This window comes from Notolepis coatsorum, assembly GCF_963971535.1.
Source record: "Notolepis coatsorum genome assembly, chromosome: 5".
In the NCBI taxonomy this organism is placed as follows: domain Eukaryota; kingdom Metazoa; phylum Chordata; class Actinopteri; order Aulopiformes; family Paralepididae; genus Notolepis; species Notolepis coatsorum.
Window position 1 is genome coordinate 145,580,150 of NC_140169.1, and position 14,375 is coordinate 145,594,524.

The following is a 14,375-nucleotide window of genomic DNA, read 5'->3' on the forward strand; positions in this document are numbered from 1 at the left end:
GGATCAAGAAAAGAGGGCAGAGCTTGAGGTACATTTTCAAACGAGTTGACTCACTATTTGGGGAACACCCTCTTCATTGTTTCTCTCCTTTATGTCCAATGACTAATGACTAATGCTCTAAGTCTATATACTTCCATAATATTACCTCGGTAGAAGTAATAGGTACTCAGCGTCTCATAATATCCAGTCGGTGTGTCGGTGCTAAATGATAGAAGAGCGGGTCACATGAAACAAGTGGCCTCAACAACCCTCTCATCGTAAACCTCCCCCTGTCGCCAGAAGCCGCCGACCTCCTCCTCCCGCTCTCTTTAATAATAACAAGAGCGGTCGGCAAACTCCACCTCCTCGCCGGAAATAATACAAAGATTACTCCTCCTCTTCATTTAATGTGACAAGTGCTCTGCACCTCGCAATTAATAACCACCGCGGTGCTCTCCTCCTTTCCACCCGCCTCCTGCAGGAGGAGACCTGGGAGCGGCTGGAGGAGGAGGAGGAGGAGGCCGGGGCCTGAGCTTCTGCATACACACACACCATCCGTCTTAATCTCCCTGGCATTTAGGAGTCGGCATCCGCCGCCATCAATCACCCAAACACCTCTGGCTTCCCCCTGCGCACACACCGACAGTAAGCTCCGCCCCCCCCACCTCCCCCTCAATGAAGAAAATACATTATCAGAGGAGGAGCTTGGAAACAGGGAGGTAGGGGCGGAGAGGGAGACTTTTGGGGTATCCCCCCCCCTGGGAGTCCTATCTTGGGCCAAAGCGCGTCAGTTGGGCCAAAGGGCCTCTACTACTATGCACTCAACACTACAGCACCCAAGTTTCAACACTGTTTTACGAACATTGTTACTCAGCTGTAAGAGTTGTTCCCGTCCTGCTGACCTGTCGTACAGAACCTGTATGTTACTCAGCTGTAAGAGTTGTCCCCGTCCTGCTGACCTGTCGTACAGAACCTGTATGTTACTCAGCTGTAAGAGTTGTTCCCTCCCTGCTGACCTGTCGTACAGAACCTGTATGTTACTCAGCTGTAAGAGTTGTTCCCTCCCTGCTGACCTGTCGTACAGAACCTGTATGTTACTCAGCTGTAAGAGTTGTTCCCTTCCTGCTGACTTGTCGTACAGAACTCGTGAGTTGCTTTGGATAAAAGCGTTCAGATAAAATCACTAAATGTGAGGGTGAAGGCCGTCCTCCATACTGGAACCCTTCCTTTCTCTTCTCACACCGTGGCTAATCGGACTCCGTCGGAGGGTCAGCGCAGGGCCGGTTCACACGGTCAACCCCACGCCGAGAACCTCTTCAAGTCAGTGGCACAAGGGCAAGGTCACTGACCCAGCTGACCCTCTAAGAGAGGATGACGGGGGACTTAGAGGAGACAAGAGAGCCGTCAATGTAAAACCACAGGGACCAGTGGTCAACTCAGTAGGTTTCACAGACATGGATTAAGCCGCGTCCCGGACTAAGGCTGTTTCCTCGATAGAGCTCTCCGTTGAAAGCGTCTTTTAGAAGAAGATTACTTTATTGTCTATGTACACAAGGCAATTGAAATGTGTCTTTTTTGCCTATCCCTCCTAGTTACACATACACACACAGTCCTCGACACACATTTCATCAGAGAGGTCAGAGTGCAGCGCCCCTGGAACAGTTTTGGGGGGTTCAGTGCCTTGCTGAAGGGCAGAGATGGTGGGCACCGTAGATGTAATACCAGCCACCCTTCAGTCACCAGCTCACAGCTGGAATACATCCTCCCGTCAGTGGCGGGGATCGAACCGGCGACCCGTCGGTTACTGGCCAGCCTCTTTACCTCTAGGCCATCCTGCCTCCCCTTTTAGCCCCAAACTAGGCTTAATCAATGTCTTTGAAACCTATAGATAATACTCTTATAATTTCTAAGTTTATATGATATGATTTTTTTTTTATCCAATTTTTCTCCCATTTTTCTATTTTTCTCCCATCCCAATTTTCATATCGTCCAATTCAACCCTCCCCTGTCTTCGAACGTTGTTTCTTGCCTCCCACAAGCCGGCTGCAATGTGGACTAAGTCATACATAGCACGAGTCCCCTCCGATACTCGAGGTAACAGCCGTCGCATCTTTTCCCCTGCGCGGCTTGATCTTTCAGCGTCGGGGGTCTGGGCTTTGGAGGGGCCCCGCCCCCGTCGCTTCTTGATTCTACCGCGCAGGCGCACCAACCGACCTGTAGGAGTCGCTGTCCACAACGCCCGATCCCCACCCTTCAGTTTTCCCTCCCCGTAATACGGCCAATATGTATTACTGTGGACGACCAGCTAAACTGAAAGCAATGTGGAGAGCGGGGCATCCTGTTCGAGCCTAGTCTCCAGCATTCGTTGCGAGCGCCTTGCCCACTGCGCCACGTAGGCCGTCCTCTACGGCCTTATGATATGATACACTAATGACTACTTGATTGTCTTGAGTGCACTGCTGATAAATGGTGGAACAGCAGCTAGAATACTACTCATGTATTATAATTGCACAATTGACCATAATCACACAGCGGTAATTTTGCCATGTCATGCTCAAGTTGGGATTCCTTTCGTCAATGCCTTACTTATCCGTACCATCCCTCCTCTAAGCTCCTCCCACTGTGTTGTGAGCGGAGCTCGAGAAGTGGAGCCACTTGTCCATACGTCTGTGGGTATTTTTGAAAACAACGTATTTTCTACGCATTTTGGACCTTTGGTCCACCCGTAAAAACTGTGTTGTAGATCACTGACTTTTTTTTTAAACATTTTTAAAGATATATTTTTTAAACAGTGTATTTGTGTGGATGAGTGAAACCGGTACGTTTTTGGCCTCTGGTCCACACGGAAGTGTCGGAAAACAGAATTTTAGGTCATGTGAGCGTATGTTTGCATTGTTGTTGTGTTGTTGCATTGTTGTGTTGCTGCGTTGTTGTGTTGTGGAGTTGTTGTGTTATATTGTTGTGTTCTTGCGTTGTTATATTGTTGTGTTGTTATATTGTTGTGTTGTTGCGTTGTTATATTGTTGTGTTGTTATATTGTTGTGTTGTTGCGTTGTTGTGTTGCTGCGTTGTAGAGTTGTTTTGTTGTTATATTGTTGTGTTGTTGCGTTGTTGTGTTGCTGCGTTGTAGAGTTGTTGTGTTGTTATATTGTTGTGTTGTTATATTGTTGTGTTGTTGCGTTATTGTTGTGAACGGGATATATTCTTATTTTTTCAAACAAAGGAGGAAAAACTAGGGATGTCCGATATTGGCATAAAAATGTGATATTGGAAAATATCGGTATCGGTTTTCAATATTTTTTTTTATTATTATTATTTTTTTTACATTTATTTAACCTTTATTTACCCAGGCAAGCAAGTAAGAACAAATTATTATTTTATTTATTGTCAAAGTATGCATAATGTTGTGTTAATTCCACAACAAGAGATATGTAATGTTAATTACCTGAAATTATTCAGTTTTTTTGGGGGGGAAACCCTGCATATATCGGTATCGGTTGATATCGGTTGATATCGGTATCGGAAATTAAGAGTTGGACAATATCGGTATAGGTAAAAAAGCCAACATCGAGCATCCCTAGGAAAAACCCATGTTTTCGACGTGTGGACGAGGCCTTAAAGCCCATTATGTCAGCCGTGCCAACAGCAGCCTGGCAGAGTGGCCCGAGGTCGTTCATCTAAAGGTCGCTGCTAATCCAAGCGGCCTGACGTCTAACAACCCCCAGCGTGCCGCTGGCTCCACCAATTAAGCAGACTCACATGATGAACCCACTCAACCCCGGCGTCTGGGCAGCACGCCTCCCGGACACCTGTGCAAACCCACACCGTCACGGTTCAGCAGTGACTAAGTACAATTACACGTTGGAAAACACGACGGCGAGTGACCTCGGCGGACTCGTTAGCGTCTAAAAAAGGTGGCGATGCGGACGGAGAACATTTTGAGTAGCGGTGTCCCACGGGGGTTGCCTTGGTAACAAGGTCGAAGACACATAGCGGTCGGCCTAAGTGTAGTTTGTTTGAATCTGCGCATCGTTGTCAAAGGATGCCATTTAGGCGCTAGCCCACTTCACCAAACCAGTATGATCCTAGCGGTACCAAACGTATAAGGTTGGCCTGTCGGGGGCTGGGTGACATATTACAGATTGAGCGCTAGCTTCAGAGCGTTGTGGGTTCAGAGCTGTGTGTTGGGGTTTGGGGTCTGATGATCTGACCTGGAGATGGGGTTTGGTGAGCAGGGCTCTGAGCTCCAGGCCTTCCCTCTCCTGGCTAGACTGGAGGATGCTCTGCACCTGGACAGACAGACAGACAGACAGACAGACAGACAGACAGACAGACAGACAGACAGACAGACAGACAGACAGACAGACAGACAGACAGACAGACAGACAGACAGACAGACAGACAGACAGACAGGAAGAGGTAGGTCATGGAGAGGTAAGCTGTATAATTACCACTAAGCAGTGGAAAGATCAGGGACAGGCATGAGATAATAACAGTGAGAACTAGGGATGCCCCGATCGATCGGCCACCGATCGTTATCGGCCGATACTCAGTATAAATATGCAATCTGTGAATTCCGATAATGAGTCATATTCGCCGATCGCGGAAACCGATCAAGCGAAGGTCTCACTCGCTGTCTGTCTCAGACACACAGGACCTGCAAACTGCCGCTGCTCCTCCTCCCTAGCCCCGCCCGCCCCCGTGTACAGTTTGTAAACACTGAGTGAGGACTGAGAGGAGGCTCCCCTGCTCGAGTCTGTAGTGCATTCGACCTGAGCTAACGTTAGTTATCTAGCTATCGTTACTGTTTAAACAAAATTACCCAGTCAACTATTCACTTTTAGTAGGCATTGTCTAACGGTATTTAGCCGGCTAGCTACTGATAGCTCCTGATATCAACAAATGATCCAGAAAGTCTAGTAGTCCATGTTCATACCTCCGTTAGCTTGCGTTAGCTTGCGTTAGCTTGCGTTAGCTGACGTTAGTTCTCTGTTCAAAACTAAATGTCCCATTGAACTAAAGTTCTGTCTTAACGTCATCTAGCCGGCTAGCAGTAGCTACAGATAGCTCTTGATATCAATGTCTTATAACATTGATTCAATGTGTATTGGAGCTGAGGGCTTGCTGAATGTGAAATGACCAAAGAACTGTAACGTTACCAATAGGGTCCAGCTGCAGCGCCGGAGAATCCTTTTTGGAGCTGGAGGCTACTAGAGTACACAGACAGTGGAGCTGTTTGCAGATAGCGAGCATTTTGACTTGTTGCGTGGTGGCGATGTCTCGCAGATAATACACGTACAAGTCTAATTATATAATATATAAAATATATTTTAATTTCTTTTTAATCAAAAACAATCGGATCGGTATCGGCCGATATGGCTCACGACGATCTGTGATCGGTATCGGTGGCAAAAAACGTGATCGGGGCATCCCTAGTGAGAACTGTGGAGAGTGAAGTGGGATGATATGTTGTTTACAACAAGAGCCAGCCAGCCAACAAGCCGTTTGGTGTGTTATACGTTTTGGTGTGTTATGTTTTGGTGTGTTATACGTTTTGGTGTGCTATACGTTTTGGTGTGCTATATGTTTTGGTGTGCTATATGTTTTGGTGTGTTATATGTTTTGGTGTGTTATATGTTTTGGTGTGCTATACGTTTTGGTGTGCTATACGTTTTGGTGTGCTATATGTTTTGGTGTGTTATACGTTTTGGTGTGTTATATGTTTTGGTGTGCAATACGTTTTGGTGTGCTATATGTTTTGGTGTGTTATATGTTTTGGTGTGCAATACGTTTTGGTGTGTTATATGTTTTGGTGTGTTATATGTTTTGTTATATGTTTTGGTGTGCTATATGTTTTGGTGTGCTATACGTTTTGTATACATTTTGGTGTGTTACACATTTTGGTGTGTTATATGTTTTGGTGTGCTATACGTTTTGGTGTGCTATATGTTTTGGTGTTATATGTTTTGGTGTGCTATACGTTTTGGTGTGCTATACGTTTTGTATACATTTTGGTGTGTTATATGTTTTGGTGTGCTATATGTTTTGGTGTGTTATATGTTTTGGTGTTATATGTTTTGGTGTGCTATATGTTTTGGTGTGCTATATGTTTTGGTGTGCTATACTGTATGTTTTGGTGTGCAATACGTTTTGGTGTGCTATACGTTTGGTGTGCTATACGTTTTGGTGTGTTATATGTTTTGGTGTGTTATATGTTTTATATGTTTTGGTGTGTTATATGTTTTGGTGTGTTATACGTTTTGGTGTGTTATACGTTTTGGTGTGTTATATGTTTTGGTGTGTTATATGTTTTGGTGTGTTATATGTTTTGGTGTTATATGTTTTGGTGTTATACGTTTTGTATACATTTTGGTGTGTTATATGTTTTGGTGTGCTATACGTTTTGGTGTGTTATATGTTTTGGTGTGCAATACGTTTTGGTGTGCTATATGTTTTGGTGTGTTATATGTTTTGGTGTGCAATACGTTTTGGTGTGTTATATGTTTTGGTGTGTTATATGTTTTGTTATATGTTTTGGTGTGCTATATGTTTTGGTGTGCTATACGTTTTGTATACGTTTTGGTGTGTTACACATTTTGGTGTGTTATATGTTTTGGTGTGCTATAGGTTTTGGTGTGCTATATGTTTTGGTGTTATATGTTTTGGTGTGCTATACGTTTTGGTGTGCTATACGTTTTGTATACATTTTGGTGTGTTATATGTTTTGGTGTGCTATATGTTTTGGTGTGTTATATGTTTTGGTGTTATATGTTTTGGTGTGCTATATGTTTTGGTGTGCTATATGTTTTGGTGTGCTATACTGTATGTTTTGGTGTGCAATACGTTTTGGTGTGCTATACGTTTGGTATGCTATACGTTTTGGTGTGTTATATGTTTTGGTGTGTTATATGTTTTATATGTTTTGGTGTGTTATATGTTTTGGTGTGTTATACGTTTTGGTGTGTTATACGTTTTGGTGTGTTATATGTTTTGGTGTGTTATATGTCTTGGTGTGTTATATGTTTTGGTGTGCTATATGTTTTGGTGTGTTATATGTTTTGGTGTTATATGTTTTGGTGTGCTATATGTTTTGGTGTGTTATATGTTTTGTATACATTTTGGTGTGTTATATGTTTTTGTGTGTTATATGTTTTGGTGTGCTATACGTTTGGTGTGCTATACGTTTTGGTGTGTTATACGTTTTGGTGTGTTATATGTTTTGGTGTGTTATATGTTTTGGTGTGTTATATGTTTTGGTGTGCTATACGTTTTGTATACATTTTGGTGTGTTATATGTTTTGGTGTGCTATACGTTTGGTGTGCTATACGTTTTGGTGTGTTATATGTTTTGGTGTGTTATATGTTTTGGTGTGTTATATGTTTTGGTGTGTTATACGTTTTGGTGTGTTATACGTTTTGGTGTGGTATATGTTTTGGTGTTATATGTTTTGGTGTGTTATATGTTTTGGTGTGTTATATGTTTTGGTGTGTTATACGTTTTGGTGTGTTATACGTTTTGGTGTGTTATATGTTTTGGTGTTATATGTTTTGGTGTGTTATATGTTTTGGTGTGTTATACATTTTGGTGTGTTATACGTTTGGTGTGCTATACGTTTTGGTGTGTTATATGTTTTGGTGTTATATGTTTTGGTGTGTTATATGTTTTGGTGTGCTATACGTTTTGGTGTCTTATATGTTTTGGTGTGTTATATGTTTTGGTGTGTTATATGTTTTGGTGTTATATGTTTTGGTGTTATATGTTTTGGTGTGTTATATGTTTTGGTGTGCTATACGTTTTGGTGTCTTATATGTTTTGGTGTGCTATATGTCTTGGTGTGTTATATGTTTTGGTGTGCTATATGTTTTGGTGTGTTATATGTTTTGGTGTTATATGTTTTGGTGTGCTATATGTTTTGGTGTGTTATATGTTTTGTATACATTTTGGTGTGTTATATGTTTTGGTGTGTTATATGTTTTGGTGTGCTATACGTTTGGTGTGCTATACGTTTTGGTGTGTTATACGTTTTGGTGTGTTATATGTTTTGGTGTGCTATATGTTTTGGTGTGTTATATGTTTTGTATACATTTTGGTGTGTTATATGTTTTGGTGTGTTATATGTTTTGGTGTGCTATACGTTTGGTGTGCTATACGTTTTGGTGTGTTATACGTTTTGGTGTGTTATATGTTTTGGTGTGTTATATGTTTTGGTGTGTTATATGTTTTGGTGTGCTATACGTTTTGTATACATTTTGGTGTGTTATATGTTTTGGTGTGCTATACGTTTGGTGTGCTATACGTTTTGGTGTGTTATATGTTTTGGTGTGTTATATGTTTTGGTGTGTTATATGTTTTGGTGTGTTATACGTTTTGGTGTGTTATACGTTTTGGTGTGTTATATGTTTTGGTGTTATATGTTTTGGTGTGTTATATGTTTTGGTGTGTTATATGTTTTGGTGTGTTATACGTTTTGGTGTGTTATACGTTTTGGTGTGTTATATGTTTTGGTGTTATATGTTTTGGTGTGTTATATGTTTTGGTGTGTTATACATTTTGGTGTGTTATACGTTTGGTGTGCTATACGTTTTGGTGTGTTATATGTTTTGGTGTTATATGTTTTGGTGTGTTATATGTTTTGGTGTGCTATACGTTTTGGTGTCTTTTTTTTTTTGGTGTGCTATATGTTTTGGTGTGTTATATGTTTTGGTGTTATATGTTTTGGTGTGTTATATGTTTTGGTGTGTTATATGTTTTGGTGTGCTATACGTTTTGGTGTGTTATATGTTTTGGTGTTATACGTTTTGGTGTGTTATATGTTTTGGTGTGTTATATGTTTTGGTGTGCTATACGTTTTGGTGTGTTATATGTTTTGGTGTTATACGTTTTGGTGTGCTATAAGTTTTGGTGTGTTATATGTTTTGGTGTGTTATATGTTTTGGTGTTATATGTTTTGGTGTTCTATACGTTTTGGTGTGTTATATGTTTTGGTGTGTTATACATTTTGGTGTGCTATACGTTTTGGTGTTATATGTTTTGGTGTGTTATATGTTTTGGTGTGTTATACGTTTTGGTGTGTTATATGTTTTGGTGTTATATGCTTTGGTGTGTTATATGTTTTGGTGTGTTATATGTTTTGGTGTACTACACGTTTTGGTGTGTTATATGTTTTGGTGTGTTATATGTTTTGGTGTGCTATACGTTTTGGTGTTATGTTTTGGTGTGCAATACGTTTTGGTGTGCTATACGTTTTGGTGTTATATGTTTTGGTGTGCAATACGTTTTGGTGTGTTATATGTTTTGGTGTGTTATATGTTTTGGTGTGTTATATGTTTTGGTGTGTTATATGTTTTGGTGTGCTATATGTTTTGGTGTGCTATACGTTTTGGTGTGTTACACATTTTGGTGTGTTATATGTTTTGGTGTGCTATACGTTTTGGTGTTATATGTTTTGGTGTGCAATAGGTTTTGGTGTATTATATATGTTTTGGTGTTATATGTTTTGGTGTGCAATACGTTTTGGTGTGCTATACGTTTGTGTGTTATATGTTTTGGTGTGTTATATGTTTTGGTGTGTTATATGTTTTGGTGTGTTATATGTTTTGGTGTGCTATATGTTTTGGTGTGCTATACGTTTGTATACGTTTTGGTGTGTTAAACATTTTGGTGTGTTATATGTTTTGGTGTGTTATATGTTTTAGTGTGCTATACGTTTTGGTGTGTTATATGTTTTGGTGTGTTATATGTTTTGGTGTGTTATATGTTTTGGTGTGCTATACGTTTTGTATACGTTTTGGTGTGTTATATGTTTTGGTGTTATATGTTTTGGTGTGCTATACGTTTTGGTGTGCTATACGTTTTGGTGTGCTATATGTTTTGGTGTGTTATATGTTTTGGTGTGTTATATGTTTTGGTGTGCTATATGTTTTGGTGTGCTATATGTTTTGGTGTGTTATATGTTTTGGTGTGTTATATGTTTTGGTGTGCTATATGTTTTGGTGTGTTATATGTTTTGGTGTGTTATATGTTTTGGTGTGTTATATGTTTTGGTGTGTTATATGTTTTGGTGTGCTATATGTTTTGGTGTGCTATATGTTTTGGTGTGCTATATTTCTGTGCTATATTTCTGTTATGACTGGGTTGAAGATGTAGCCTTTCACTGACAATGACCTTTCAACACCATGTGAAGGCTGTGTCAACATGTTCTCATGTGTTCATATCCCTTACCTACTAATTACGCTGCTGGTCAGTATGACTTACTACCATAGTGTCTTCATACCTGTATCACTGTACATACGAATACTACAACTCTGTACATACATCTGATTAGCGCTACACTCAGTAGTACTCATTTATATATTTTATACTTTAACACTTTCAGTGCCGGCCGTGTTTTCCTTTTTACCCCCTTGAATGCCGCCACCCACTTCAATGATAGCGTTAAAAAACGCATAATCTATGTTTTAAATTATGGCTATGTGTCTAATCTGCCCGTCGCTTATCAGTGACTTGTTTGCGGTCAACATTGTCGAAACGGATTGTTTTTTAATCGGTTCATATCCTTTTTATAGCATTTCGAAAAGCTATAGTTTTCTCGAAAATGTCAGGAAAATAGAAAGATTCCGTCATAAACGGCATTTATTGGAATATTCTCGAATACACTAGTTGTCATTTGTCGGCCTATTTATTAATCGTTTTCAAATAAACGCTAGATTATCGATAGTATATGTGTACTTATGCACGCTATAGAAGCGAACTGAGAAATCGATTATCTTATTTCCTCAACAGCACACACACACACATACACATACGGGAGACGCTGTTCTCAGTGAAAACAGCTCTGATTATCCTAAAACTGGTAACATAGACTCCTTACCTTAGATCAGATGTTCTCCAAAAAGATTATTCCAATTCCTGATCGCCATTCCAAATATCGATCGCGTTTATTGATTGATTATTGGCTGCTGTAAATATATATTCCAGGCTGCTTTCCATCTCGCGATCACTTCCCTCTTCATCAGATCCCTCGCCAGCATAGTGGAGCCAGTAGGCTCCCCCCCACAGATCCACCAGTGTAATCGAATGGCCTGCAGTTACACAGGGATAGACGATAGGGGGCGGTATTTTCCCATCGGAGCTCCTAGAGGGGCTGCTGTACCAACGGGAGACTCGGTTGATGAAATATGAATTCAGATCGCTAATAAAATAAAAAAAACTACAATTAGTGTCGTCGGCACTCAACGGGGGGCATGAAATAACGACATATGTCGTGGCTGGCACTCAAAGTGTTAATAACCTGTACATTGTATATTATTATTGCACTTTACTGTTACATTTGCACTCTGGTTGGATGCCACACTTAATTTTGTTGTACTGTACTTGTGGTGTATGATGACAATACATTTGAATCTAATGTAATCTAATCTAATGTGAAGGCTGTGTCAACGTGTGCTCATGTGAAACGTAACAGCACTGTTTGTTGTTGGCTAACTATAGTATAAATTAATGAAGATAAGGTACATTCAATACCATAGTCCCCTCCATACTCATAGCTAAGCTCAGGGACCTGAGCTTGAACTATGACCTCTGCCAGTGGGTCTTGGACTTCCTGACTGGCAGACCCCAGGTGGTGAGAGCAGGCAACTGCACCTCCTCATCCATCACCCTCAACATAGGGGCCCCCCAGGGCTGTGTTCTGAGTCCCCTCCTCTACTCCCTGTACACACACGACTGTGTGGCTCAGCGGAGTAGCAATACAATCATCAAATTTGCTGACGACACAGTGGTGGTGGGCCTGATCTCTGCCAACGACGAGAGGGCCTACCTGGAAGAGGTCAAGGTCCTGGCGGGATGGTGCCAGGAAAACAGCCTCTCCCTGAACATCAGCAAAACAAAGGAGATGATTGTGGACTTCAGGAGGTCGGGGGTCAAGGACTACAGCCCCCTCAGCATCGACGGGGCACCGGTTGAGAGAGTCAACAGCTTTAAGTACCTCGGAGCCTACATATCCGAGGACTTGACATGGACCACACACATTGACAGTGTTGTGAAGAAGGCACGACAACGCCTCTACTTCCTCAGGCGCCTAAGGAAGTTCCAAGTCAGTCAGAAGATCCTTAAGAACTTCTACTCATGTACAATAGAGAGCATCTTGACTGGCAACATCACCTCCTGGTTTGGGAATAGCACTGCACAAGACCGAAGCAGACTACAAAGAGTGACACGTTCAGCCGAACGCACAATTGGAGGGGGGCTCCCCACCCTCCAGAACATTTACAACAAGCGTTGCAAGGGCAAGGCTAAGAGAATCATTAAAGACTCCAGTCACCCGAACAACTGCCTCTTTGAACTGCTGCGGTCAGGCAAGCGATACCGGAGTCTCAAGGCGAGCACAGAAAGACTCAGAAGAAGCTTCTATCCCCAGGCCATCAGGCTGCTAAACGAACAATGAACACTACACAACAACAACCACCAAACGCACATAGCACACACATCCACACGCACACACTCACTTTAAACAAACACACTGTAGCACCCACTCCACACACTTTATAGCACACACCCACTTTAAACAAACACACTGTAGCACCCACTCCCCACACTTTATATTTATTGATGAAGGATTGCACTACAACTCGTACACCTTACTGTAAATTGTACCTAAATTGTACCTCATCCCATTTCTGCTTTGCACTATATAGTACTGTACATTAGTACACTGCATAGTATTGTATATTATATGGTAACTCAGTTACGTCTATTCTGCATCGAACATTGTACATATGTCTATACTGAACACTGTGACCTCATTTTCTACTTCTAAATTACATGCTATACTATGTTATTTGATACTATCTTGTCTAGCACAGTCTCTGGAGCGTAACAGTAAGAAGCATTTTGTATGAAAGTATTCTGTACTTCTGTATGACAACTATTAAAGAAACTTGAAACTTGAAACACACACACAATGAAGATATCTCATTCACACAGAGGCCCAAGCAAACATGCACATTAAAGGGCTCTATATTGGGTCCGCGCACACACACACAAACAAACACACTCAATGAAGACAAGATTGCAAGCAAACATGTACTCAAGTATTGGTGCATTTACACACACACGCACACGCACACGCACACACACACACACACACACACACACACACACACACACACACACACACACACACACACACACACACACACACACACACACACACAGAGAACAACTGTTGGCTGTTCTAATAAGTCACAGTGGGGTTTCACATTCCAGGCAGGAAATGGCTCAGAGTTCACTCTACTGTAAAGGGACTTATTAAAGCTCTGGCTGTTGCAGTAAAAAAAAAATAATAAAAACAGAATTCAAAAACACAGAAGTCATTTTCTCAACCCATGACTAAAAACAGCACATGACCAGGTTGAGCGCTAGACGTACTGCATTCTGAGCAAGGTGAGGCTTCATTGTCACACAGGCTTAAAACGTAGACTTTTACACCACCAACTGAAAGTATGTAAAATGGTGCATTTATATAACAGCTTTTATCCAAAGCGCTTTACAATTTATGCCTCACATTCACCCGTTCACTCACCGACAGCGGTGCCGCCCTGCTCGTCGGGAGCAGTTAGTGGTACCGTTAAGTGTCTTGCATCAAGGACACTTCGACACGCTGCCCGGGGAGGAGGAGTGGGATTCGAACCGGGGGAACCATCCAATTACCAGACAACCTCTAGTCTCTACCTCCTGACCCACTGTCGTATAATAAACAACAGCCCATTTCACACTTCTTCTAATCCTTTATTTTTACAACGTTCCATCCTTTCTCTCCTCTCTACTTCCCTTCTTCTCTTTCCTCCACCCCCGCCCCCCCCCCCATCTGCTTCTTCCTCTCCTCCTCTCCAGGAGCTTAGCTCGTCCATTACACTAATCGAAGCTCTCGGTAACAAGGTGACGCACTTCCCCCCCCCCCCTTCCCCCCAACTCCCCCTCCCCCCTCTCGCAGCAGTGCTGTGCTTTCGGCCCACGCTGATGCTGCTGTTAAGCCTCTTCTTTTTCTGGCCTCCGAGAGCCGTGCCCTGCCCTGTCACACGGCGTGTGCCGTCCCGTCCCGCGTAAAAATTTTAGGCAACCAACTTGCGTTCAGCGTTTCTCTGATTGGCCACGACGCCCATGTGACCGCGGCAGTGCGAGAGAGCGGCAGTGCGGAAATAGGCTGCATTCTATTGCCATGCTCTGGGACAAACCCTAACCTTAACCAACTCCGAAAGAATGCCTAAACTTAACCCTAACCTTAACCAACTCCGAAAGAATGCCTAAACTTAACCATAACCTTAACCAACTCCGAAAGAATGCCTAAACTTAACCCTAACCTTAACCAACTCCGAAAGAATGCCTAAACTTAACC

The 14,375-nt window shown here is 42.0% G+C and overlaps 1 protein-coding gene across 2 annotated transcripts in view; it reads right to left on the reverse strand.

Annotated features, from left to right (window-relative positions):
- pals1b (protein associated with LIN7 1, MAGUK p55 family member b) overlaps positions 1-14,375 on the reverse strand; it is a 70,584-nt gene that overhangs the window by 27,540 nt on the left and 28,669 nt on the right. For both annotated transcript variants that reach the window (XM_084314579.1, XM_084314578.1), the window contains exon 4: positions 4,191-4,268. In XM_084314579.1, the coding sequence (XP_084170705.1) occupies positions 4,191-4,268 (78 nt within the window). The remainder of the gene's footprint in view (positions 1-4,190; positions 4,269-14,375) is intronic.